The sequence below is a fragment of the Stegostoma tigrinum genome, chromosome 28, assembly GCF_030684315.1.
Source record: "Stegostoma tigrinum isolate sSteTig4 chromosome 28, sSteTig4.hap1, whole genome shotgun sequence".
NCBI lineage: Eukaryota > Metazoa > Chordata > Chondrichthyes > Orectolobiformes > Stegostomatidae > Stegostoma > Stegostoma tigrinum.
Window position 1 is genome coordinate 30,607,002 of NC_081381.1, and position 26,349 is coordinate 30,633,350.

The 26,349-nt window shown below is 44.1% G+C and overlaps 1 protein-coding gene across 3 annotated transcripts in view; it reads left to right on the forward strand.

Moving 5' to 3' along the window:
- The window catches only part of tmco4 (transmembrane and coiled-coil domains 4), a 109,771-nt gene that overhangs the window by 34,477 nt on the left and 48,945 nt on the right, over positions 1 to 26,349 (forward strand). For all 3 annotated transcript variants that reach the window (XM_048561726.2, XM_048561724.2, XM_048561725.2), the window contains exon 11: positions 3,891 to 3,975. In XM_048561726.2, the coding sequence (XP_048417683.1) occupies positions 3,891 to 3,975 (85 nt within the window). The remainder of the gene's footprint in view (positions 1 to 3,890; positions 3,976 to 26,349) is intronic.

Genomic DNA, 26,349 nt, shown 5'->3' on the forward strand with positions numbered 1-26,349 from the left:
TTCACCTTGCTGCTGTTTTAAATATTGTGTTAAAATCTGTTTTATTCTGATCTGTCTCCACTGTTCCCGTTGTCTTTTAACACAGTTTTATCCTTTTTTAAAGAAAGGAGACTAAACTGTACAGATTACTCCAGATATTATCATGAACAGCTACAGTCCATGTGGTGTGGTACACTCATACTTTTGGGAGAATGTTCCTGACTTTTGAATGAGAGTCAGTGACAGAACTGCAGTCTATTTCCAGTTGAAAGAGTGGTAGAGACAAGATCCATCAAGAATTTTAAGAGCTTATTAAGTTGAGCACTTGAAATGCCTTTGCATATAAGGCTATGAGCTAAGTGCTGGAAAATTAAGTTAGAATAAATGTATGTTTAATGACTGGTGCAGATATGATGGGCCAAAGAGCCTTGTTCCATGCTGTTAAAAACTCTGACTTAATCCAGAATGGTGTGAGATCTTAGTGGAAGACAAGCAGGTTGTGGTGTTCTCATGTGCCTGCTACCCTTGCTGATCTAGTGCAGATTTTGTAAGTTTGGATGCTGCTTTTGAAAGAAACTTGGTCAGTTGCTACAGTGCAGCTCACAGATGGTGCATACTTCAGACAGTGTACATTGGTGGTGTAAGGAGTGAGTGTTCCTAGTCATTGATGACGTGCTTATGTAGCAAATTGTTTTGCCCTGGACGGTGGCCAGTTCTAGAAAGTTTTTCCAGCTGTAATAATCCATGCAAGTTGGGGTATTGCACCACACTTCAGCCTTAAGCTTCTTAAATGGTGTTCGGGTTTTAATAAGCTAGGAGATGAGTTATTTGTGGTGAAGTTCCCAGCATCTGACCAATTCTTGCAGCTTCTGTACTAATCTTATGGATCTAGTTCTGTTTCTGGTCGATGGTAACTCACAAAATGTTGATGTTGAGAGATTCAGTTACGGTAATACTGGAAGGCAATGGATAGATCCTCACTTGGAGATATTCATTGCCTAAAGCTTGTGTACGACATTCCCTCTAAATAGCATGATCTTGCAGCCACTGAGAGGTTCCATGCACACATGAAGACACTTTGGCTTCTGCTTTCAGAAGACATTGCCATGCATGGACCTTGGAGATTCACACAGCAAAAAATATCATTAAAGGGAACATTGCTTGTGAGGCAAAAATGTTACTCGCCACTGATAAGCCAAGCCTAGATATTTTCCAGGTTTTGTTGCATGCACCCCCTTTAATATTGTACCATTTGGTTTATTTTGCCTCTCCTCATTTTTCCTTCAAAATGCCACACTTTATACTGCACCGCACTAAATTCCATCTGCCGTGTGTCTGCTTATTCCACCATGCGTCTGTTTATGTTTTCCTGACATCTGCTACTGTTTTCCTCGCTGTTTGCTACATTTCCATGCATAGTATCAGATGGAAACTTCAAAACCACATCCAGCATATCCAGGTCATTAATATATGTAAAAAAGATCTGTGATCCTAGTATTTTCTGTTTACATTCAGTTCACCACCACACTCTACTTTTACTGTTTGTTAGTTCTGACTGCAGGCTGCACCTGCCCCTTAGTCCTATGGGATTTCATTTTGCTAATAAGTCTGTTATGTGACACTATTAAATATCTTCTGATGGGCTACATACGTGACTGTGCTACCTTCATTAATCCTCTCACATTTTAGCATTGAAGAATTCAATCATATGTTCCTACATATACTACAAAGGAAATTATGTGCTCTGGGCTGACTTAAAATAGCTATAAGTAAAAGCAAATGAATTGTAAACTTAAATAAAAAAGAGTATTGATAGAAATACTTTAGCAGCTCTGTCAGTAACAATAAACATAAGAAAGATCTACACTCAAAACACAAATCTATCTTTTGTCTTTTCAGAAGTAAAGCTGGATTATGTAAGAAATAAGTTGCGTGGGCCACCAGGCATTTTCCTGTCTGCAATGACACATTAATGGCAGTTTCACAGTCCCAGCTGAGACTACTTGAGTTGTTAATGTAGGGGATTAGTTATTTGTTTCTGGTAAAGAAAAGGTTGACATTACATTTGTAGTAACATAGATTGCACATGTCTGTGTTGGGGGCAGCTAGAAACCACTGCTGACACACTTCAGTTGCTATGTAACAAGAAGCAATATAGTTTTTAACAGCACTGCAAAACTAGTTAGATCCACAAGGCTACCCATTTATCTTAGTTCAACCTCACTACTGATCTGCTTCTAAACCCGTTTAGGCCTTCCCTGATGTGACTGCCTTTTTCTCAGTATTCAAGTAATCACCTTCTGAACACATGCATTTTGAAGTTCTTAGCTGGTTCTGTATACCACAATTCTATTGTCCTTTGGAAGCAAAGGTGTTCCATGACTTTCTTTATTCTAAACTTCCCTCATTTTCAATTGTGCCTGTTACAATTTGAACTCTTCAGAAGATTGAACAGTTTAGCCACATCAACTTTATGTTAGAGAGATAATAGGAACTGCAGATGCTGGAGAATCTGAGATAACAAGGTGTAGAGCTGGAAGAACACAGCAGGCCAAGCAGCATCAGAGGAGCAGGAAGGCTGATGTTTCAGGCCTAGATCCTTCTTCAGAAAATTTACTGACAATGACCAGTGGCAATTTTTCTCCTTTCAGTTCAGTCAAATTAATAGAAAATGTGTTTCATCTTGAGTGTGCTCCAGGTGAACAGACTGCTGTATGTGCCCTGCTTTGTTCCTGTGCTCAATTACAGGTACTTGATGACTACAATGTGGCAAACCAATGAAAAATGTATTTCTCAGAGGTTGACAGTGCACCTTCAAAGGATTGATGTAATAAGCAAATAAGCAAATAAGAAAATTTTCTGAAGAAGGGTCTAGGCCTGAAATGTCAGCCTTCCTGCTCCTCTGATAGTGCTTGGCCTGCTGTATTCATCCAGCTGTACGCCTTGTTAACTCAATTTTATGTTAGCTCCTATTTTCAAATATCTGACTGTTTCTAGCTTTATTCTAGCATTTTACCTTATTTAGTTATTCAACAATTTACCTTATTTAATTATTCAACAGAAAATAGATTTAAAACTGTTCTAGACCTTTGTACACTGAAAAACTGAAGGTGTTCAAGGAATTAGTGAAAAGGTGTAAGGCTGAGTTTAGGAACATGTTGCAATAGTGGCAAGGTGGAATTAAGGAGAATGATAAGAAATAAAAACAATGTGCTGGAGAAATTCAACAGTTTTGGCAACATCGATGGAGATAAAAACTAACCTAACATTTTTGGGGGTGTTTCAGAGATAGTAGGATCTGCAGATGCTGGAGAATCTGAGATAACCACGTGTCTAAGCTCGAAACGTCAGCCTTCTTGTTCCTATGATGCTGCTTGGCCTGCTGTGTTCAAACAGCTCTACACCTTGTTATCTTTAACATTTTTGGTCCAGTTTGACTTCTTTGGAATTAAAAAGTGTTGGATGTCAGAGCAGTCTAAACTAGATCTTCCCATTCCACACACAAATGCACTTTCTCTGTGTGTAGTTTAATCAAAGGTCTGTCAGCATTTTTTGTTACGGCAATCTGAGCTCTGTAATATACGAAGCACTTTTGTAGAATATAATTTCACACATAATGATTAGTGAGCAAATGTACTTTCTCACATTTATTATCAGTGACAATTTTTCTCCTTTCATGTGACAGTTCAGTCAAATTAATAGAAAATGTGTTTCATCTTGAGTGTGTTCCAGGTGAACAGACTGCTGTATTTTCCCTGCTTTGTTCCTGTGCTCAATTACAGGTACTTGATGACTACAATGTGGCAAACCGATGAAAAATGTATTTCTCAGAGGTTGACAGTGCACCTTCAAAGGATTGATGTAATAAGCAAACTTGCTCACTTTCCTCCCTTTATTGATGTTTTCCACAGGGTAAGAGACCAGTCACTTTGGTTGGCTTTAGCCTTGGAGCACGAGTGATTTACTTTTGTCTTCAGGAACTGGTTCAAGAGAAAGGTACGCAACAATTTCTTCCTATATTGCATTCATTGTTGAAATAAAAAGAAGCACAAGATGCCGTACATATCAACAGTCAAATTGAAGTTGGAAGAGGAAGGAGCATTTCCAGTTTCAAGTGGGACCATTAATCAGATTTACCCATTAGACTGGAAATTTTCCTTCTATAGGAAAATGAAGACAGGTTAGATTAGAAAAAGGAGATTTGTTTTCCCTGTCATGGATACAGTGTGAATGTTTTTACTTGTGAGACAGGCTGTACTAATATACAATAATCATCGAGGCATCCTAAAGGCCACTGTACCCAAAGAGTGGGGAACATGTGGAACTCTTTATCACTTGGCGTGCTTGAAGTGATTTAAGAGGAAGTTGGACAGCTACATCAGGATGAAGGGAATAGAGGGCTATGACGAACAGAGTTAGATGAGAAAAGATAGCAAGAGGTTCTTGTGGAGTGTAATGCATTGGTGTGTTTAATGGACTGAATGGCCTGCTTCTGTGCCACATGTTCAATTTAATCCTGTGTAATTTATCCTGCTTAGCCCTGTGGATGAGTTTCCACAGCCTAGTCTTGCCAGTCCTGATCAAAAGTCTCATCTGAAATGTTAATCAAGGTGACTCGTAACCTCTGTATAGTCCCGTATTGTATTGCCCATTGTTCAGTGCTATCTAAGTCTACTCTTATGTAGGTGACGTTAATTACCTTTGTGATGTAAATTAAAAGCTTTGGGGTGGGTTTTTGCCATTAAGTTGAGAAGCTTGAGTTGGGCAACCTCCTGATTCAGCCCCTCTATCTAAATGGAAGTAGCCAGTGCACTCATGAATTGGAGAGCTTTCACGTCTATCAGAATCATGTATGAAGTATTCCGGAAGCTACTGTAAACTACAATCTTTAACAATCTTAAACATTAGTTGTAACTAGCTGACAACATTACCTGGACACGTCCGCAATCTCCCTTTAAAAGTTCTAAGCACAAGTAACAACAAGCTAATATCAGTACCTGAGGAAATAGGGTAATTATGACAATTGACAGAACTTAAAGAAGTCATTTTAAGAAAGGAGGAGGCATAATCGAGTCAGGACAATGAACTCTTGAGGCTGCCACAAAAGTGGGTGAACGCTAAGACAGACTGGTTAGAAAGTCCACGTCAGCTCTCTGAGACTTCAGCCCTGTTTTATAAAAGGCTGTTATACCGTCTAGCTCTTACCCAGCATTCATTCCCAAGGTCTGTTCATTCCAAATGCCAACTCATCCCACTTCATACAAATGATGCCATCTCAATTGAACCAGGCCATTCCCATTGCCACTTATCCAATCCACACTGTGGGCAAACCACAGGATCGTGGGTATGAAAAAATATAAACTCGAACAATTTGAGTTGTCACAACAATATAGCTTTACATTTTTAACAACTTCAACTTTGTACTCATGAGATATTGTGACTGCACTGTCAGGGCCAACCTCACTACTGACAGTCACTAATATCATTGATAACCCCCAGGAACTCTCATTCCTACATATTTAATATAGAAAAGAATTCTCATTCATGAAATTTGTTCAAAGATTTTAAACAAAAATAGGAAGTACTGGAAAAACTCATTAATTCTGGAAGCATCTGTGGAGAGAGAAAACAGTGTTGATTTTTTTGAGTCTGACATTTGTTTCTCTCTCCACACATGCTACCAAACCTGCTGTGTTTCTCCAGCATTTGGTGATTTTTGTTTCTGATATCCTGCATCTGCAGTATTTTGTTTTATTTGGAAGATTGTATATCCTAGCGAGTTTTGAGAAGATTTGTAGCTCAGGTTGATGTTCTGGATATAAGTTTGCTCGCTGAGCTGGAAGGTTCGCTTTCAGACGTTTTGTCACTTTTTTTATTTGAAAAAAATATACTTTATTCATAGAATGTACAAAAAACAAAACATTTATACACCTACCCAGTCATGCAAGCCGCTCCGGGTTACCCAGGAGGTACGTATACCAACTAAAGGAAAAAACAAAACAAAGAAAAAAAAACAAAGCAAAGAAAACACCCCAGCAGTCTTCTCCCCGCACAGTCCCCATTGGCCTCCTGACCAGTTGGGGAAGGCGCCAGCTAGGCCCAGTTACCAGATAGGGCCCTTGTTTCTATTCTGGACGAGGGGTTTCATACCGTGGTCTTTCCCCACCGCGCCTTGGCGGCGGCTGCCCCAAGCTTTAGCGCGTCCCTCAGCACGTAGTCCTGAACCTTGGAGTGCGCCAGTCTGCACCACTCAGTCAGGGTCAGTTCTTTCAGCTGGCAGACCAAAGAGCGTCTTTCACCGCATTGATGGTCCTCCAGGTGCAGTTGATGTTGGTCTTGGTGTGCATCCCAGGAAACAGCCCGTAGAGCACCGAGTCCCGTGTCACAGAGCTGCTCGGGACAAACCTCGACAAATACCACTGCATCCCCCTCCAGACCTCCTGCTCATAGGCACACTCCAGAAGGAGGTGATCGACAGTCTCGTCCCCCCCGCAGCCGCCTCGAGGGCAGCGTGCGGTGGCGCAGAGATTCCGGGCATGCATAAAGGATCTCACTGGCAGAGCTCCTCTCACCGCTAGCCAAGCAACCAGACAATCCGTCACCATTCTAGGTAACATCATCAATGAGCCTCCGGTGAAGCGCTGGTGTGATGTCCCACTTTCTATTTATGTGTTTAGGTTTCCTTGGGTTGGTGATGTCATTTCCTGCCTTGGCGCTGTCATTTCCTGTTCTTTTTCTCAGGGGTTGGTAGATGGGCTCCATATCAATGTGTTTGTTGATGGAGTTCCGGTCGGAATGCCATGCTTCTAGGAATTCTTGTGCATGTCTCTGTTTGGCTTGTCCTAGGATGGATGTGTTTTCCCAATCAAAGTGGTATCCTTCCTCATCTGTATGTAAGGATACTAGTGATAGTGGGTCATGTCTTTTTGTGACTAGTTGATGTTCATGTATCCTGGTGGCTAGCTTTCTGCCTGTTTGTCCAATGTAGTGTTTGTCACAGTTCTTGCAAGGTATTTTGTAAATGTTTTGTTTAAAAAAAACAGGAAATGACATCACCAACACAGGAAATGACATCACCAACCCAAGGAAACCTAAACACATAAATAGAAAGCAGGACATAGCACCAGCGCTTCGTCAGAGGCTCACTGATGATGTTATCTAGAATGGTGACGAAACATCTGGGAACAAACCTTCCAGCTCAGTGAACCAGCTTACATCCGGAACAAAATAAAGACCCACTCTTTTGTGGACCGAGAGGAGGAGAGCGCTGTGCTGGAGGTGGAAGGAAGATGTCAGGTTGGCTGTGCACCCTTGCAACCGGTGGATCTTAATGCTGGCTTTGGCCTAACGCTAGTTCGGGGAGCAGCCAACCTGCAACGATGGCTGCGGCAAGTGCTTGTGCCCCGGTTTAGGGGGTCCGGAATACCATCCGTGTTTCTGTGAAGAAGGTGGATGAAGGTGCACCTGTGGACCGCACCTTCTTCGTGAAGAGGGCCCTGTTGGACTGTTGTGGGTTCGCTGCTGTGGACATGTAGTGCCTGCAGGATTTCCCCGGAGGAGGTTTTTACGATGTAACCTTCAGGAGTGCCCAGCTTTGCGAGCGCTTCCTGGAGGTTTTCAAGGAGAAAGGAGGTGAGGGCCCCCTCTCTGTATTGACCGCTGTCCTGCTGTTCGTGATGCCAGTGCAGAGGAGCCGTACGGTTACTGTACACATGTACAACCTGCATGTGCCAGCAGTTGATGTCCTGAACTTCCTTGGAAGGTATGTGAAGGTGGAAGGGGACCTAACTGACATCATGGACCCCTTTGGCATCTGGACCAGTAAGAGGCAGGTCAAGGTGACGCTGAGGATGGGCGTGGATGGGAACATTGTACACCCACCATCCAGCTTCGCAATCGGCGGGAACAAGGGCTACCTGACCTGCGCAGGGCAACCTAAAGTCTGCCATGCCTGTGGTAGGTCACGTCACGTGGCGGCCAACTGCAAAGCCACCATCTGCAGGAACTGCAGGGAGGAGGGACACCTTGCAAAGGATTGCCCACAAGAGAAAAGCTGCAACCTTTGCGGGGAAGTGGGCCACTTCTATAGGGCATGCCCACAGCGGGGCATCACCTACGCCCAGGTCGCCGGCAGGGGCAATGCGGGGCCAGCCCCCCCCGGAGGAGAGGAAGGCACCAGGGCCCTGCAAGGACCCCACTAATGTGCAGGAGGGCCAGGTCGTGCAGGAGGGCCCAGCCCCGCAGGATGGGCCCGAGGTCAGCAAAGCGCCCTTGCAGGCTCCGCTCCCCCCGACAACCCGGAGTCGATGGAGGCGGCGACAGGCGACCCAGGGGACTGGACGACGGTCCGGAAAGCAAGGAGGAAGGCGCGTCGGCGAGCCCAGGAACCGCAACCATCAGGCGGGAAGAGGCAGCTACAGGGGGGCTATAAGAACTCCTCTGACGAGGAGGATTCGGAGAGGGCCCGCCTGAAGCAGAAGTTAAAGATCTCGAGGGGGAAGGAAAGCAGCACCCCGCTTCCAGGTGACGGGAGGCATCCTGAGGCTCCCTCCGACACTCAGTCAAGTGCCGCTGGAGCACTGGAGGGCCTCCCGGAACTTCCAGGCGGGTAGGAGGAAACAGCGCGTCCCCAGCCTGACCCAGAGCCGGACTCTTCTGCCTCCGTACCCCTGACGGGGGGATGCCACCCGGAAGGCAGCACGGACGGTTTCCTGAGCCCGGAGAGAGTCCAGCAGTTAGCCTGGGCAATGGGCATGGAGGGGCTGGACCTTGGACATGGGGAGGGTACTGCGGTCACTGCCCACAATGGGGGTACGAGTTGCGAGCATTAATGTGCGCAGCGTCAAGTCCACCGCAAGATGTGTCCACGTTGGACTACCTGACCACCGTCAAGGCGGACGTCCTGTTTCTGCAGGAGTGCGGGATACCGCATCTCGGCAGGTATGGGAAATGGCCGGGCGCCTGGACCTGTGCGCCTTCGATCTGGTCGGGGGGTAATGACTGTCGCTCCTCGGGCCTGGCTATTCTGCTGCAGGGGCGCAACTTCACCATCTCTCAAGTTCAGGAGGTGGTGGGAAGGTGCCTCCTAGTGGCTGACGTCACCTACAGGAACGCTCCCCTGAGGCTGATCAACGTGTACGCCCTAGCGGTACGGAGTGAGCGGTTGGCCGTCCTGCAGCGGCTTCCACCCCTGCTGGCTACGTCCAGGCCGGTCATCCTAGGTGGAGACTTCAACTGCATCATCAATGCAGATGGAAGATCCGGCGTGGGGACAGCGGGTGGGGGAGTCAACTGGACGTCACATCCAGATTCCTGATGGGCACGGTGAAGGACGCCAAGCTGCTCGACGTCTTCAGCACCCCTGCAGACGGAGCGCAGCGGAGGTACACCTGGTCGCGGCCAGACGGGTCTATTCGCTCAAGGTTAGACTTCCTGTTTGTGTCACGGGCGTTCTCGGTCAGGTCCACCGGCGTCGAGCCGGTGTTCTTCTCTGACCACTGCCTCCTGCTGGCCGACTGTCACTTACAGGACAACCAGCCAGCCGGCAAGGGGACGTGGAAGCTCAACACGTCTCTGTTGACCCCAGAGAACATCAAGGAGCTTAAGAGGGAGTACGCCAGTTGGAGAACCGCGAAACCCCTCTTTGAGTCTCCGGGCGACTGGTGGGAGACGGTGAAGGAGAACATCAAGAGGTTCTTTGTCCTCAAGGGTGTTCGGAAGACGAGAGAGAGGCGGGGAAAGCTGTCGCGCCTCCAGAAAAGGGTGCAGAACCTGCTCCTTCTGCAGTTGATGGGGGTCGATGTCACGGAGGACCTCCGTGAGGTGAGGGGCCAGCAAGCCTCACTCTTCGCCGCGGAGGCCTCCAGGATAATCTTACGGTCCAGGGTCCGCTCCGTGGAGCAGGACAAGATGTGCTTGCATTTCTTCTTTCAGAAGGTGCACAAAGAGATCTCTGTGCTTAGCCGGCTGAAGGACGACAATGGCTCGGTGACATCGTCTCGGCCCAACATTTTGAGGATCAGCAGATCCTTCTTTGCCGGACTGTACGACACGAAGCCCACGGACAGCACGGGCTCCGAGTCGTTCCTTTCGTCTATCACGGAGGTCTTAGACGACGGCACGAGGGAGTGGCTGGACCGGCCGATTATCCCTGGACAAGCTGACCAGAGCCCTCAAGTCCTTGGAGAGGAATAAGACTCCCGGGAGCGGGACCTGGTCGGCCAGGACCTGCTGGAGGTGTACGATAGTGCGCTTTGGGCAGGGGAAGTGTTCAAGTCCATGAGGAAGGGCATCATCACCCTCATTTACAAGAGGAAGGGGGAGAGGGAAGAAATTAAGAATTGGCGTCCCATTTCACTATTGAACGTGGACTACAAAATCCTGGCCAAGGTCATAGCCAACCGGGTCAGGCCTGTCCTGGAGTCAGTGATTCACCCTGACCAAACCTGTGCTGTGCCAGGCAGGAAGATCGCTGAGAGCCTCGTGCTCATCAGGGATACGATCGCCTACGTGCAGGACAAGTGGGTGGACACCTGCCTCATCAGCCTGGACCAGGAGAAGGCCTTCGACAGGGTCTCTCATGCTTACATGAGGGACGTCCTCTCCAAATTGGGGTTCGGGGAGGGCATCCGCAATTGGATCCGGCTGCTCTACACCAACATCGTTAGCGCAGTCTCGATCAACAGGTGGGAATCAGACAGTTTTCCCGTCAGATCTGGAGTCAGGCAGGGCCGCCCGCTCTCTCCTGCCTTGTTCGTGTGCTGTGTGGAGCCCTTCGCTGCATCCATCAGGAAGGACGTGAGCCTGAAGGGCGTGACTATCCCAGGCAGCGGAGGCCTTCAGGTCAAGACCTCCCTGTACATGGACAACCTCGCCGTCTTCTGCACCGATCGTCGGTCGGTGAGTAGGCTGTTGGACATCTGTGGCCAGTTTGAACTGGCCTCGGGTGCCAAAGTCAATAGGGGTAAGAGCGAGGCCATGTTCTTCGGGAACTGGGACGACCGCTCCTTCATCCCATTCGCCATTAGGACAGACTACCTGAAGGTGCTGGGTGTTTGGTTTGGTGGAGCTGGGGCATGCACTAAGACTTGGGAGGAGCGTATCACCAAACTGAAGCAGAAGCTGGGCAGGTGGACCCTCCGGTCCCTCTCCATCACGGGTAAGAACCGGGTTGTCAGATGCGAGGGGCTTTCGGTACTGTTGTATGTGGCACAGGCCTGGCCTGTTCCCTGGACCTGTGCCGCTGCGGTCACCCGGACCATTTTCCACTTCATTTGGGGGTCGAGGATGGACCGGGTCCGCAGGGACACCATGTACAAAGACCTGGAAAATGGGAGGAAAGGGCATACCGAACGCCACCCTCACCCTGACGGCTACCTTTGTGTGCGGCTGCATCAAGCTGTGCGTAGATCCTCAGTACGCAAACACCAAGTGTCACTACTTACTGAGGTTCTACCTATCCCCGGTGTTGCGAAGGATGGGCCTGGCCTCATTGCCGCGGAACGCTCTGAGTAGTTGGACCGTTCCGTACCACCTGTCCTTCATGGAGAAATTTTTGAAGGGAAACACCTTTGACCACAAGGCCGTCAGGCAGTGGTCAGCACGTAGTATCCTCGAGACCCTTCGGGAAAAGGAGAGGATGGATCCCGTCGTGTGGTTCCCCACGCAGACTGCCACAGTCGTTCGGCAGAATACCTCATCTCCAGAACTTTCAAACAAGCTCAAGGACATTGCTTGGCTGGCGGTGAGAGGGGCTCTGCCAGTGAGATCCTTTATGCATGCCTGGAATCTCTGCACCACTGCACGCTGCCCTCGAGGTGGCTGTGGGGGGTACGAGACTGTCAATCACCTCCTTCTGGAGTGTGCCTATGCGCAGGAGGTCTGGAGGGGGATGCAGTGGTATTTGTCGAGGTCTGTCCTGAGCAGCTCTGTGACGCGGGACTCGTGCTCTACGGGCTGTTTCCCGGGACGCACACCGAGACCAACATCAACTGCGCCTGGAGGACCATCAATGCGGTGAAAGATGCTCTTTGGTCTGCCTGCAACTTGCTGGTCTGCCGGCTGAAAGAACTGACCCCGACCGAGTGTTGCAGACTGGCACACTCCAAGGTCCAGGACTACGTGCTGAGGGACACGCTAAAGCTTGGGGCAGCCGCCGCCAAGGCACGGTGGGGAAAGACCACCGTATGAATCCCCTCGTCCAGAATAGAAAAAGGGGCACTATCTGGTAACTGGGCCCAGCTGGTGCCTTCCCCAACTGGTCAGGGGGCCGACTGGGACTGTGCGGGATGACGACTGCCAAGGTATTTTCTTTGTTTTGTTTTTTTCTTCTTCTTTGTTTGCTTTTTTCCTTTAGTTGGTGTACATACTCCTGGATAACCCAGAGCAGCTTGCATGACTGGGTAGGTGTATAAATATGTTTTATTTTTTGTACATCTTACGAATAAAGTATAGCTTTTCAAATAAATGAAAAATAAGGTGACAAAACGTCTGAAAGCGAACCTTCCAGCTCAGCGGGCAAAATTACATCCATTGAATATCCTCTCGTGGTCAATCCACGATAAAAACAAACTTGTGTTTGGTAACTACATGGAAGAGAGTTAATCTTTTAATAACCTATTAATACTGCCACATTTGGATTTGAATTTGAATTTGCCAGCTGTCACTGAGATAAGTGGTGTTGAACTTTTCAAACTCAGTTTGCTCATAATAGACCCTGCTTTAGTTGGGTAATGGCAACAATTAAATCTATGAAATGACAGGGATAGAGTGTAATGGGTTCTTTTCTAAGCTATACAAGATTGCCTATTTCTGAAGAGGGGTCTAGGCCCGAAATGTCAGCCTTCCTGCTCCTCTGATGCTGCGATGCTGCTTGGCTGCTGTGTTCATCCAGCTCTGCACCTTGTTATCTCAGGTTCTCCAGCATCTGCAGTTCCTACTTTCTCTGCCTATCAATCAATGCGCTCCGACAGCACATTTTCTTTTACCTTGTCAGCTGTTACTTGTTTTTCCCTTGTTTAAAGAGATGAAGATTTAAATAACTTTTGATCATGATACTTAACAAATCTTACCAGTACTTCAAGAGTGATTAAATCTCTTTTATAAATTTGTGACTTCCACATGGCAAGTTAAGGCCATTGGAACAACTGAACTCTGATTCAGTTTCAAAGGGCCCAGCTGAATTCAGCCTCCCCAGCATGATTTGTGGCTTCCTCCTTCCTCTGTAAGCAAAAATGGGATCTACTGGAAATGGGTCCTCCTCAAGGTCCATTCTGCAATTTTTAAAGGATCCTGGAGACAGCCTAACTGTGAAACTTCAGCCCATTTTTGTCTATTGTATGATCTTAGTAACTTTCATTCAGGAATGTAATTCTTGAAAAATGATTAAGTTACATCTTTACTGTCATCGGCTTCTTCTCTTCCTCCTTCTGGTTCCAGTTCACATGCTTCAGAATTAATACATACCAGTAGGACTGACAACCTCGCAATGGTACAAGTATTTACCTTTTGATTCCATTAAAAATAACTTGTGACGTTTTCTGTTCTGAGCATGTGCTACCTTTTAATTTCTGTCTTAAAGGCTGACATCTCTTCCTCATCATTCTTTTACCTTTTAAATGATGATTATATTCACTCCCCCAATTACTTCCTCTATTAGTTTACACTTGTTTGTGCAGATGTCCTTCTTAACCAGTTCGCTAGGACCTCGGTTGCATGTCAAATTAGATGTAGCTTGTCCCAGGAGTACCAACCCTTACTGGCCCAATACTCCAGGATAGCATACAAGGCTATAAATCAAGTGCTGGAAAATTGGGTTAGAATTGATAAGTGTTAGCTGACCAGTGTGGACACGATGAGCCAAAGTTATAAAACCCTATGATTGTATGATGCCTATGTCCCATACCCCTGTCTTAGCTTTGTGTTTGTTTTCCTAGTCAGTTGTTCATTGTGGCTAAGATTCTCTTCCAGAGGTTGGCATGCACAAGATCCTGCTTTTTGATTTAGCTTCATGCTTCTGCTACTCCCTGTGTGAGATCTCCACTCCGTTCTTTCCTGTGTTGTTGGTTACAACATGGATTGAGACAGTTGGTCGTTGCCTTCTAAGACCATTTCTTGGTGCTTCAAAATAATCCTTGTTCCGAGCATCAGGAAGATTGCTTGTTGTTCTCGTGTCACAAGTGTGACTGCAGCCAATCTGACCTGGAGGACAGTCTTTCTATTCTGTTTGTCTGCTACAAGTACTTTTTGGTTAATATTCTAGCCATACTCCTTGCATGGTGCTCTTTATCCCCTCGACAGTAAGTGCATTTTTTCTGTTGGACAGGTTTCTGCAGTTCATTCTTCTGCCTCAGTTGGGATCCCCCTACGCTTATCGATGACAGTTGCATACTCCCCTGTACATTATTATTCTGTTGAAGTTGCAATGTTGGTGAACAATACAGACATTCTGAATCCTCCCATATGTGTCTCAAGCCCCCGCTACAGCTCAACAACTCTGTACCAGAGTGACTCATTGACATTCTTTATAGGTGTGGTCATCAAGAACAATCCTCTTATGATGCCCTGCCAATGCTGTTATTTACTTCATTAGTTACTGTACAGTTATTTATTTATCTACTTCTAACAGATACACTTTCAATGCAACATTGTGTTAGCTGATGGATTTAATTTAATTCCTGTTTATTCTTCTGTTTCTCAATGTACATATTTAGCCTGTCATTGTCTATTGCTAACCTTAAATTTTATTTAGCCATATATTTTCAGCTGAGTAGCTTTTTAACTATTATTCCTTACTAATTATGCCTTTGTTTTGAGTAAAGTGGTCCCTAAAACTACTCTTTCAAGTTTAATATTAAAGTGTAAATCAATAAGTGCACACTTGGCTTTGATTCTTTGGGTTCCACACTCTCAATAATGACACATTTTCAAATTGTCCCTTCTGTTTGTTCTGGTGCTCTGATTTTTCATTCTTATTTAAAATCCTGTCTGTGACTTCTGTGGTGGGGAGGCAGGGGGGAAGTGCTTAAGGGAATCATCCTAGTAATGGATTATAGGGGCTTTACAATGAAATAAGTGAGCATTTGTAACTTGTAGTGACAAGGCATTCAAATGAGTAATTCTGAGTATTTTCTCATCAATTCATCTGAATGAATGACTACATATCCAGCAGTAAATTCAAAACAAAATATGTATCAAAAAGCTGCAAGAAAACCACAAAATGCTCGAGGTACATAGCAGGCTTATAAGCAGCAAAGACATTTCAAATGTGAGTCCTTTGAACTTGGAGCATTATTCTTGGTTTTCAGTTTTAGTTGCAAAATGGATTGTTTATCAGTGCTATTGTTTTTCCCATTCATTTCAGCTCACTTCTTGGCTCTTCTCTCTTAACTCGAGAAAAAGTAATTAGCCAATCATTTAAGAATTTGAATTTATTGCACAGCAGCTACAACTAAACCATTTATTCCATTTTGCTAATTTGTAGTAGGGTCAGGCAACACAAATTCAGGTTCCTCACAGACTTATAAGACCCAGTATATTGTGGGGTTGATCATTTAAGGCACTCAGCATGAATGTTCCTTGCTTTGTGTTGAAACCACTGTTTTAGCTGAGATTATTGTCAAGCAGTCTAATCGGCTAGGTGCTAACTAAAATAGCAGTAAATTTGATTTTCTGAACATACTGTGACAGATGGTATCATATTCGGTTGTTTGCCTTGGAGCGGCTAAAACTCTGACCTTGAAAGTTATGTATTTCTGATGATTAGAAGCAGTTGTCCTGATAACACTCTGTGAACCAATATGGTAGGAAAGTGCCAGCAGTGTGAATTGAAATAATTAAAAGGAAGCTTTCAATATTGTGATTTCCACAGAGCTGCTAATTAGAATGATAATTAGTCAATAAGTAGCCTCACATTTTCAATCATTGTATTCTGACCCTAATGGGTTTATTTTGATTTACATTTGTCTCAACTGTTGCAATAATGGAGTTTCGTTGCACTGAAGCAACTTAACAATGTCAGATGGAAGATCACTTGATAACTAAAAAGCACTGTGGTTCATTTTGTTTCCTTTGTAAATATCTGAAAGGAAATAGAATGAGAGTAAACAAAGCTTACTTCATCACCAACCAGACATGATGGTATGAGGAAAGGATTTTTTTGTTATGTTCAAACCTTGCAGTTCCAAATAATTGAGAGCCATTGCGCTCTGGCATAATTGGACATAATCTTGTGTTCATTCCTGCCAATTTACAGCTGCATATGCGCTTACATTGGCTCACACAGGCAGCAATCAATCCATTCAGAAGGTGTATCTTCACTTAGTGTATCTTTGGCTATGAAGGATAATCATTGAGAGGTAAGTTTTGCCACAAATGTTGTGCATGAAGCTGTCAAGTGACACTGCAGGCCCTGGTTTTCAACATTTGTGCCTGTTGTAGCCACTCGTCATTGTGGAAGTACATTCCAGCCGACAAGAGGAAACTGCATTTCCTTCTTTCACCAGCTAGTGACTCCCATTTGTCATTAATCGACTTTAGCGCTTCCATGCTATGGTTGTAAAAATTCTGGCTCTGGCAACCTCAATACACATAAAGTTATGTAACCATCTACCATTGTACAGCTATATTTGAGCATAACGGACAATGAAATAGAGTAGAAGTCATATTGCATCTTGCTTGAGTATCCAGCCAATGGTGGAAGCACTTACCTGAAACAGATGGGAGCATCTTAAGTATTTGATCCTGTTGCCAAAGTTATTAGGACAATCACAGTGTCACATCCTTCCTTGCACTCCCACAATCACATTAATTCTTGTTCTTGCCAAAGCAGAAGCTGAAATCAGGTGTTGCTTCGAAACTGCAAACATTTACACAACCCAGCAGCTGATACCAGGTATATAAAGTTTTTGAGAAGATTTGTAGCTCCGGTTGTAGATATGCTCACCAAGCCAGTGGGTTTGGTTGCACATGTTTCGTCATCCTACTAGGTAACATTGTCAGTACACCTCCGGTGAAGCTTCTGTGTGCATCCCGCTTGTTATTTATATGCCTCAGTTTGCTGGGGTGGTTGGTATTAATTCCAGCTCTGTTTCTCAGTGGTTTGTATACACGACAGCAGATACAAACACATCAATGGAACGCCAATGGGATCCCCAATATCCGAACTGATTGAGGAACTGGTAATGCAAAGGTTAGAACAGACAGCGCTCCCCACTGTACAACCCAAACTTTGGATCCGATGTGGACATGGCACCTTTATGATTACTGAATGCACAAAACTAGATGACATCCGCCAACTCATAAACAACATCCTCACCGGAATAAAATTCACAAATGAAGGAGAGAACAAAACTGACTACCCTTCCTGGACATATGGTAGAACGCAAAAACAATGGGCAACTCCAGCTGGTGTACATAGAAGGGCCACACATGTGGACCAGATACTCAATTGCACTAGCAACAACCCCGACACCCACAAACAGAGCTGTATCAGGACACTATTTAAATGAGCCACAACACATTGCAGCCACCTGGAAATAAGCAAAGCAGAACAGGAACATCTATATGGAGTCTTCAACAGGAATGGGTACCCAAAAAGCATAATCCATTGTTACCTCCAAGGCAGACCATAACAGGATGACACAACACAACCAGACTCATTAATCACCCTACCGTACTTCAAGGACATTTCAGAGATGACCACAAGACTACACAGACCCCCAGGTATCCGAGTAGCCCATAAACCAACAACTGCCCTACGACAGCTACTGACAAATGTAAAGGACCCCATACCCAAAACTGTGTTAATATACAAAATACTATGCAAGGACTGTGAGAAGCACTGCATAGGCCAAACCGGAAGAAAACTGACAATACGGATACATGAACACCAACTAGCCACCAAAAGACATGACCAAGTTTCACTTGTCTCACAACACAGACAACAAGGGACACAAGTTCGACTGGGACAAGACATCCGAAAATGTGCAAGCCAAACACAGCCAGGGAATTTCAGGAGGCCTGGTATTCCAACCAGAACTCTTATCAACAAACACAATGAGTTAAACCCTGTGTACCATCCACTGAGAAACAGAACCAGGTGTAATACCAGCCATCCCAGCAGAACACTGATACTTCACCGGAGGCACACTGGCAACATTACCTAACGTGATGCTGAAACATTTGCAACCAAACCCACTGGCTTGGCGAGCATGTCTACAATCTGATACCAGGTATTCAGATATTTATCATTACAGAAATCCTGTGCGTGAAGGGGATTCGTAGAAGCAATATTACCGACCTCTGGAAATGCCACCATGTTTGGCTTGCTTAGAGGAGCACGTTAAAGTAAGAAATGCGGCTAAGGATTACCTTTTGTCCCCTGTTCTCAACTGAGTGTTACAGGCCAAGGAGATCATTTCTGCTGTCAATTTAATTGCTATGCATAATGATGCTATGCATCGCTTTCTCCAAAAAGATTTGCAACTCCAGGGCAAACAATGTGGTAAAGTCCAAAGCAACCTTGAACTTTTTGCATCCACATTGTGACAAACTGCCACACTGGTTGCATCAATAATGTCTGCCAATTTGTAGTCCATGCGCATGTCAAAGATGCCTTTAAGGCCTCCTGAAAGAAAGACCATCAGCTTCCCACTGACATACAGAAATAACGGGATCAGGCTCAGAGATTTTCCCAGATTGCAGGATTCCTGTATCCTCCATAGTATCATAAATTTCTTACACACAACCTGCTTATTATTTACAGTTGTGACAGTCTGTAGGTATTACAAGCAATTCCCCCCATTCAATCACAGCCGATCTGTATGATCTAAAACAGTTTCTTTAGGTTCTGTTGACATTCCCATAAGCCAGTTTACCTTTATATCACATAAAACCAGAAACTGCTAGAGAAAGTTAGGTTCTGAAGAAGGGTCACCAGACCTGAAAGATTGACTCTGCTTTTTCTCTACATGTATTGTCAGACCTGCTGAATTTTTCCAGCGCCCATAATTCTTTGATTTTTGATTTTCTTTATATTATGTTACTTCTCCATTCTCTAATGCTGGACAATAAGTTGGCTGCTTGATACGTGATATGCCCAATACAGGCCTGGCTTACGACACCTGAATACAACTACAGCGGATTTCAAAAGCAGGACTTGTACAGTTACTGGTAGGGCCCTGGGTAGTATTGTGGAACAGGGAGATCTTGGAGTTCAGGGACACAGTTCTTTGAAAGTTGCATCACAGACCGTCAGGGTGATTAAGAAGCCATTTAGCACGCTTGCCTTCATTGCTCAGACCATTGACTTTAGGAGTTCAGACATCCTTTTGAGGTTGTATAGGACATTGATGAGGTCACTTTTGGAGTACTGTGTTCAGTTCTGGTTCGCCTGCTGTAGGAAATATTAAATTGGAGATGGTTCAGAAGAGATTTACCAGGATGTTGCTAAAACTGGAGGGTTTGAGTTTTAAGAAGAGGCTGCATAGGCTGGGACTTTTTTCACTGCAGCGTAGGAGGTTGAGGGGTGACCTTATAAAGGTTTATAAAATCATGAGGGGCATAGATAAGGTGAATAGCAAAGGTCTTTGTCCTAGGGTGGGGGAGTTTGAAACTAGGGGAAATATTTTTAAGGTGAGAGGAGAAAGATTTAAAAGCAACCTGAAGGGCAACTTTTTTTACACAGAGTGGTTCATATGTGGAATGAACTGCCAGAGGAAGTGGTAGATGCAGGTACAGTTCCAATGTTTAAAAGGCATTTGACTGACTGATTTTATTGTCATGCGTACTGAAATACAGTGAAAAACTTTGTTTACGAACGGTACAGACAGATCACAGCAAGCAAACGATGTACAAATCAAAAAGACTTAGAGGCTTGCAGGTTACATTATTTGAGGCTGCAGAGGACAGGGATATGAATAAGAAAGGTTTAGAGAGATATGGGCCAACTACAGGCAAGTGGGACTAATTTAGTTTAGTGTGATTAGCATGGATGAGTTGCACTGAAGGGTCTGTTTCCATGCTGTATGACTCTATGACCATTGGCTTCCAAGTGAAGTGGATGTTTCAAGCAGAGTGAATTTGATTAATGGTGAATTATTAAGTGTCGGTTTCTCTCTCAAAGTTAGGTCTGTAGCTAGAATTTAACTTTCTTATGTGGTAAGAATTAAAGTAAAATAAGAAAGGAAAGAAAGTTTCTGCCTACTTTAGTGAAGAAGGTCTACTGCAGAGTACATGATCAGTTAGGTAGATAAATCATTTCATTCTGGTTCTTGCAGTGTAGCCTCAAAAGAGTATAAATACAGGGGTCATTGTTCAACCTGCAAGTGAAATGGACAAATCAAGCAGAGTTACTTTTGTGAATGCTGAGTTAGGTGAAGAGGTGAGGATGTACATTTTTTCCTTTTTTAAAAATTTATTACTTCACTACCTAATAAATAGCTCCTACATCAATAACGTGGGAGGTTATTGACTCATCACATGTACGAACGCACCTAAAGGAAATCATCTTGAGTTCTGGGTTTCAGAATCCAAGGAGCAGCTGGAGTATTTGTGGTTGTAACCGAGAACTACATAGGTAGCACTTGAAGGGATGTGGTCTCGCCACAGCCTAGGAGTGTGCAGGCAAATAAGAAATGAATGGATCACCGGGCAGTCCGTTAGACAGTGAGTGCAAGATTCTTCTGAGACAGTCTTGTTCTCAAATTGGATTATGGTGAGTGCAGGGAGTTCTCAGGTGGTGCAATTGTACAGAAAAAGCATAAAAGAGCAGTTCTTGTAGGAGAGTTTTTACTTAGGGGAACAGACAGGTGCTTCCATGACTGTAAATGAAAGTGAAGGATGGTATGTTGTATCCCTGGTATCAAAGACAAGAACGACTGCAGAACATTATCTTGGGAGAAGGTGAGCAGCCTGATCTTCTTAAAATCAGACTTGTCCCAGTTTAAGCTCAGCCCCATCCTTGTTCTTTTCTATAACAATCTTAAATCTAACTGACTTACAATTTATATCTACAAAATGCTCCCCTGTTGATGCTTCAACGACATGCACAACTTCATTACCTAAAATTAAATCAAGGACTGCCCTAGCTCTTCTAGGGCCTTATATGTGCTGCCGTAAATAGTTCTCCTGGATGCATTTTAAGAATTCAACTCTCTAAACATTTTTCACTTTTTTGACTTTATGAAAACAGGCAAGTGTTTTCACAGCTGTAATTGAGAGTGAAGGATAGCATGTTGTATCCCTGGTGTCAGAGTCAAGACGACAGCAGAGCACTGTCACATTAAGGTGTTTAGCACCAATGAGTACCAGATTTGGTATGTCATGTTGAGGTTGTACAGGGCATTGTTGAGGCCTCTCCTGGAGTACTTTGTCAGGTTATGGTCCCCCTGTTATAGGTAGGATATTATTAAGCTGGAGAGTGTTCAGAAGAGATTTACCCAGGTGTTGCCGGGATAGAGAGTTTGAGTTATAGAGAAAGGTTGGATTAGCTGGGACTTCTTTCACTGGAGCATAGGAGGTTGAGAGGTGACCTTACAGAGGTTTATAAAATAATGAGGGGTATAAATAAGGAGAATGGCAAGTATCTTTTCCCTATGGTGGGGGATTTCAAAATTAGAGGGCATATTTTTAAGGTGAAGGGAGAAAGATTTAAAGAAGACACGAGAGGCATTTTTTTTTAAACACAGTGGTTCGAAATGAGCTTCCAGAAGACTTGGTGAATGTGGGAACAGTTCCAACTGTTGAAAGATATGACATTGTATCTGGGACATCCATCGTCTGTGTAGCGAATACGAATGTGTTGTCTGTTAAAAACCATTTTAATTGATTTTATCTAGTTCTGCTCTTCTATTTCTCTGAGGGTTAAGGAGCCTATAGTACACTGCCAGCATTGTGTTTGCTGCTTTTTGGTTTTTAAGTTCTACCCAAGTGGCTTCATTTGAGGAGTCTTCTAAAGTGTCAACTTACCCCCCCGCCCCAACCACTTCTCTGGTCAATATTGCGACACCCATCCTCTTTTACGTCTTCTCTGTCTTCCCTGAAGATCCTGTATACCGAAATATCGAGCTGCCAGTTCTGGCCTCCTCTCAATCATGACTCAGTGACAGCAATGACAACATACCCTCATGCTTTAATTTATGCCCTCAAATCATCTGCTGTGTTCATCAGACTCCTTGCATTAAAATAAATACCATCCCACTTTGCCAAATCCTTTCTGCCTTAAAGGACCTATAAGTTCTATGTCATATTGACTCATTTGCTGTTTCTTCTAATTCTGGCCTTTCATCTCACGCTTCTGAACATTCTGTCTGGATCCCAACCAGCCTCCCCAGCAGCACTAGCAAACCTCCCTGCAAGGATGCTGGTCCCATTCTAGCTCACGGGCAGCCTGTCTGCTTTGTACAAGTCCCACTGCCCCCAAAAATGGTCCCAGTGTCCCAGAAATCTAAAGCACTTCCTCCTGCACCATCTGTCCAGTTATGCATTCATCTTCTGTTTCTATATTCACTAGCATGGGGCACTGGAAGTAATCCAGAGATTACTTCTTTTTGTGTCCTGTTTTTTATTCTATTTCCTAGCTCCGTAGTTTCTACTCGCAGTGCATGCCTTTTTCTACCTTTGTCATTGGTATCAATATGTACCAGGATCTCAGTCTACTTGCCCTCCCCCTTCATAATACGCTGCAGCCATTCAATGACATCCTTGAGCATGGCATCAGGGAGGCAACATGCCATCCTGCAATCTTTACAGCCCTAGTTATATGATTGCCAGTATACTCAAACGAACATGGTTTAGATGAAACCCTTCCCAATGAAACAGTTCTCTTGTGCCCCAGTATTGGCATCAAGAGCCACATGAATCTGGATCCATTTCTCCCACACCAATCTTTGAGTTACTGCTTTACTTCTCTAATCTCTTTTTATACATGGCTCCAGTAATAATCCTGAAGTTATTACCTTTGTGGTTCTACCATTTTAATTTAGCTCTGAACTGTTTGTAATCCCTCATCAGAATCTCTTTCCTGGTCCCACCTATGTCTTTGGTACCAATGTGGACCACAGCAGTTGAAGCCTTCCTCTCCAGTTCCTCTCCGGGCCAGAAGAGATGTTCTTAAACTTGGCACCAAGTAGGCAGCATAACCATAATTTTTACATGTATTTTTCCAATAGGCCACCTCCATACTTGTCCCCATACGGACCCTGAAATCCTGTATGTTAATCCTGCTTTGCTCAGCATAGATGCTGCCGGATCTGCTCAACTGGACTAGTTGAGATGACTGGCCTGTTTGTAACTTCAAACAGATTTCCATGGTGAGATATAGTTGTTTACTCCAATTGTGTACATGCAAGCCTATTAGATGCTTGTGGCCGCACAGATAAGTTGTTACGATAACACTTAAGTATTGACTGAGTGTAAATAGTATTGCCAGATTCATACTGGATGTATCTGGCCCAGGGCAGTTAAGCTGATAAAGCTGTGAAGAATGTGAAGTTTATTTCTGTGTTCTATTTGCAGATACTTGAGTCTTTAATATTAACAGTACTTGAATTTGTTCTAATTGTCTACTTGGCTGAGTCTAAAATAGTGACTATACCGTGCACTGTAATGAACATGATTTGTTATAAGACACTATTAAAAAATGGATTATCTCAAATTGTGCTTTGAAATGGTTGTTAGTAAATTAATTTCAATTGGTACTTGAGTGGGTGGTATGAATGCTAATAAAGCTACCCGTTGCAGCAAAGATTCTGATCATAATTAACACTTGACCACCCTACCAGATGAATAAAATTCCTTATGTTTAGTTAAGTCTTTGAAGCATAAAGGTGCAGTTTATCATGGATGAAACCTGCAATTTAATACATCAAGGGGTCTATTTTTAGACTGTGGATGTTCCAGGGGTTTAGATGTTCGTGGAGCTGTAAACATATATGTGCATACAGTCCCATTGGGAGTGCTCTATGTTTTGATGTCCAGAGTTTAAGCCTAACAACTAATTTCTGTTTGTGTGAAGGAAATTAGAGGTCAGTTTTGTATGTCTTTTCTGCCTTTCTACATCCTCCCCACATGCTAGTTGGTGGTTTATGGATTCTGCAGCTGTTGACCACCCACCACCCAAGTTGCTAATTCCTAATTTGAGAGACTGGCAGAGAGTATTAGTAACTTACATAATTGCAGAGTTTCATTCAGTATTCACACAGACGTTGATTTTCATTGAGTCATTGGACAATGTTGAGGAGTAGGAAGCCCAGCTCATTTCCACTGCGTAATCGAGAGCTGCTGGTGTGAAATGAACACCTAGCGTCCAGTGACTCTAGAAAGTTGCTGTGTGTGGATACTGAGAGATTAAGGGATTAGGCTTGGCTATGATGATGTGCTTCTTGGCTGAATGGCTTGCTACCACTCTGCTTGGTATTGCAAAAGGAGAGGCCACTTGTTTAGGCTTCTGGAGGGCAACTGACCCCTCTGGAACCCATATCTCAGTCAAAGTGCATACTATCTGGAAGAAAGGTTTGTGGGAGGAGAAAATTAGATACTGAAAACAGTGAATATAGAATTGAATTGTTTTGTTAACTGTTAACTGTTGCTTATAGCTTGAAATATTTCATTGGATTTCTTGATGTTATGAGGGATTACTTTTCAAATAATTCTTCTTCGTCTGAAGCTGCACATTAGATTTCAATTGAATTATGATGACCTGGGATGTTAATTCCCACTGTAAGAGGCACAACATACATGCAGAGACAAGATTATTGGTTTGTGTGTGCCCTAAGGCAATGGAAGTTAAATTTGTGAGCCAAGAAAATGCCTTACTTTGTTCTTTGACATTCTGTCCTGTATTCAGTTCATTCATTTGACCTCTGTAGTTTAATCGTGCAATCTGCTTCAGAGCTGTGAGTGGTGCAATTGTTTGTACTGTGAGACTGCATTGATCTGTCTCTAGGTAAAGTGGAACCCACAAGACATACCGTAAAACGTAAAAACCGAAATGCTGAGCCGTTAAATTTCTTTCTTAAACTTTTTATAAATTGGCCTTGAATCAAAATTTAAAGAGAGCCGCATCAGAAATTTCAACCATACTTGAACTGCAGCTTCTCCATAAGTGGGAACCTGCTTTGATGTTACATCAGTGAAGAAGTTGCTCAATCACTGGGTCAAATAACGATGCTCCTAGTGTTGCCACTTCAGATGTCTGTTTATATTTCTAGTTTGTGGCTTCTTTGTTATCCTCTTTGATCAGAGCAGTGGGATAATCCTGATTATAAACTTCCTATCCTCACCAGGAATCTCTGTACGTTATTAGGCAAGGAAAGAGGTTTTGCTGGTGTGAAGCTGAACCCTTGAACTGTCTTTCTCTTTCCTTTCATCTGAAAAAAAAAACTGCCTTCAGCAAATTGACTGGGAGCCAATAAAAGCCAATGAATTAGAGATGGCGGATTAGCAGAAACTGCTGCAGGGTAGGATACAGGCAACAGAATGTCTCTTGTAGTGCAGTGGTAATGTCACTAGCTCCGGACAAGAAAGCCAGGGTTCAAGTCCCACCTGGTCCAGAGGTTAAAAAAAATCAAAAGCAATATGTAATGAGAAAGAGATAATGGGAACTGCAGATGCTGGAGAATCCAAGATAATAAAATGTGAGGCTGGATGAACACAGCAGGCCAAGCAGCATCTCAGGAGCACAAAAGCTGACGTTTCGGGCCTAGACCCTTCATCAGCCCGAAACGTCAGCCTTTGTGCTCCTAAGATGCTGCTTGGCCTGCTGTGTTCATCCAGCCTCACATTTTATTATCATGTAATGAGAAAGGCAGCTGCAACTCCAGGCTTAATCTGTACTAAGTTTGTATCATTAAAGTTCTTAAATAGAAACTTGTCTTCTTGCCATAAACAGATCCAGGCATTTGGCAATCGAGTGAGTCACAGTTCTTAACTGCCTGCCTCTTTTCCATGACTCCTTCATGCCCAAGCGTCATTGAAGATGGTGCATGCAGTGTCCAGTAGTCCCTTCAAGGCTTTTGAAGAGAGATGGGCCCTGTGAGGGAATTTTTATTCCATTCCACCCTTGTATTTCCTACTTTTTTGTTTTTTGACATTGCCCACCAGGGACTGGTGTAACAATGTTTGTTAATTGGCCTTTTGGTTAATTGGTTACACGAAAAAAAGGCTTGGCAAGACTGTCTTCCAGATAGGGAAAGATGGGAAGTTTTAAGTTTTAACTACAGATTTGTAAATCTCTAATGGTATTTAGCTGCCTAATTCAACATATGGTGTTGTCCCAATAAACAGTTCTCAGCGTCAGGACGAATGTAACACCAATTAATGTTCAATAGCATCGAACGCAGAAAAGTTTTCCTAAACTGCACCGCTGCCTCG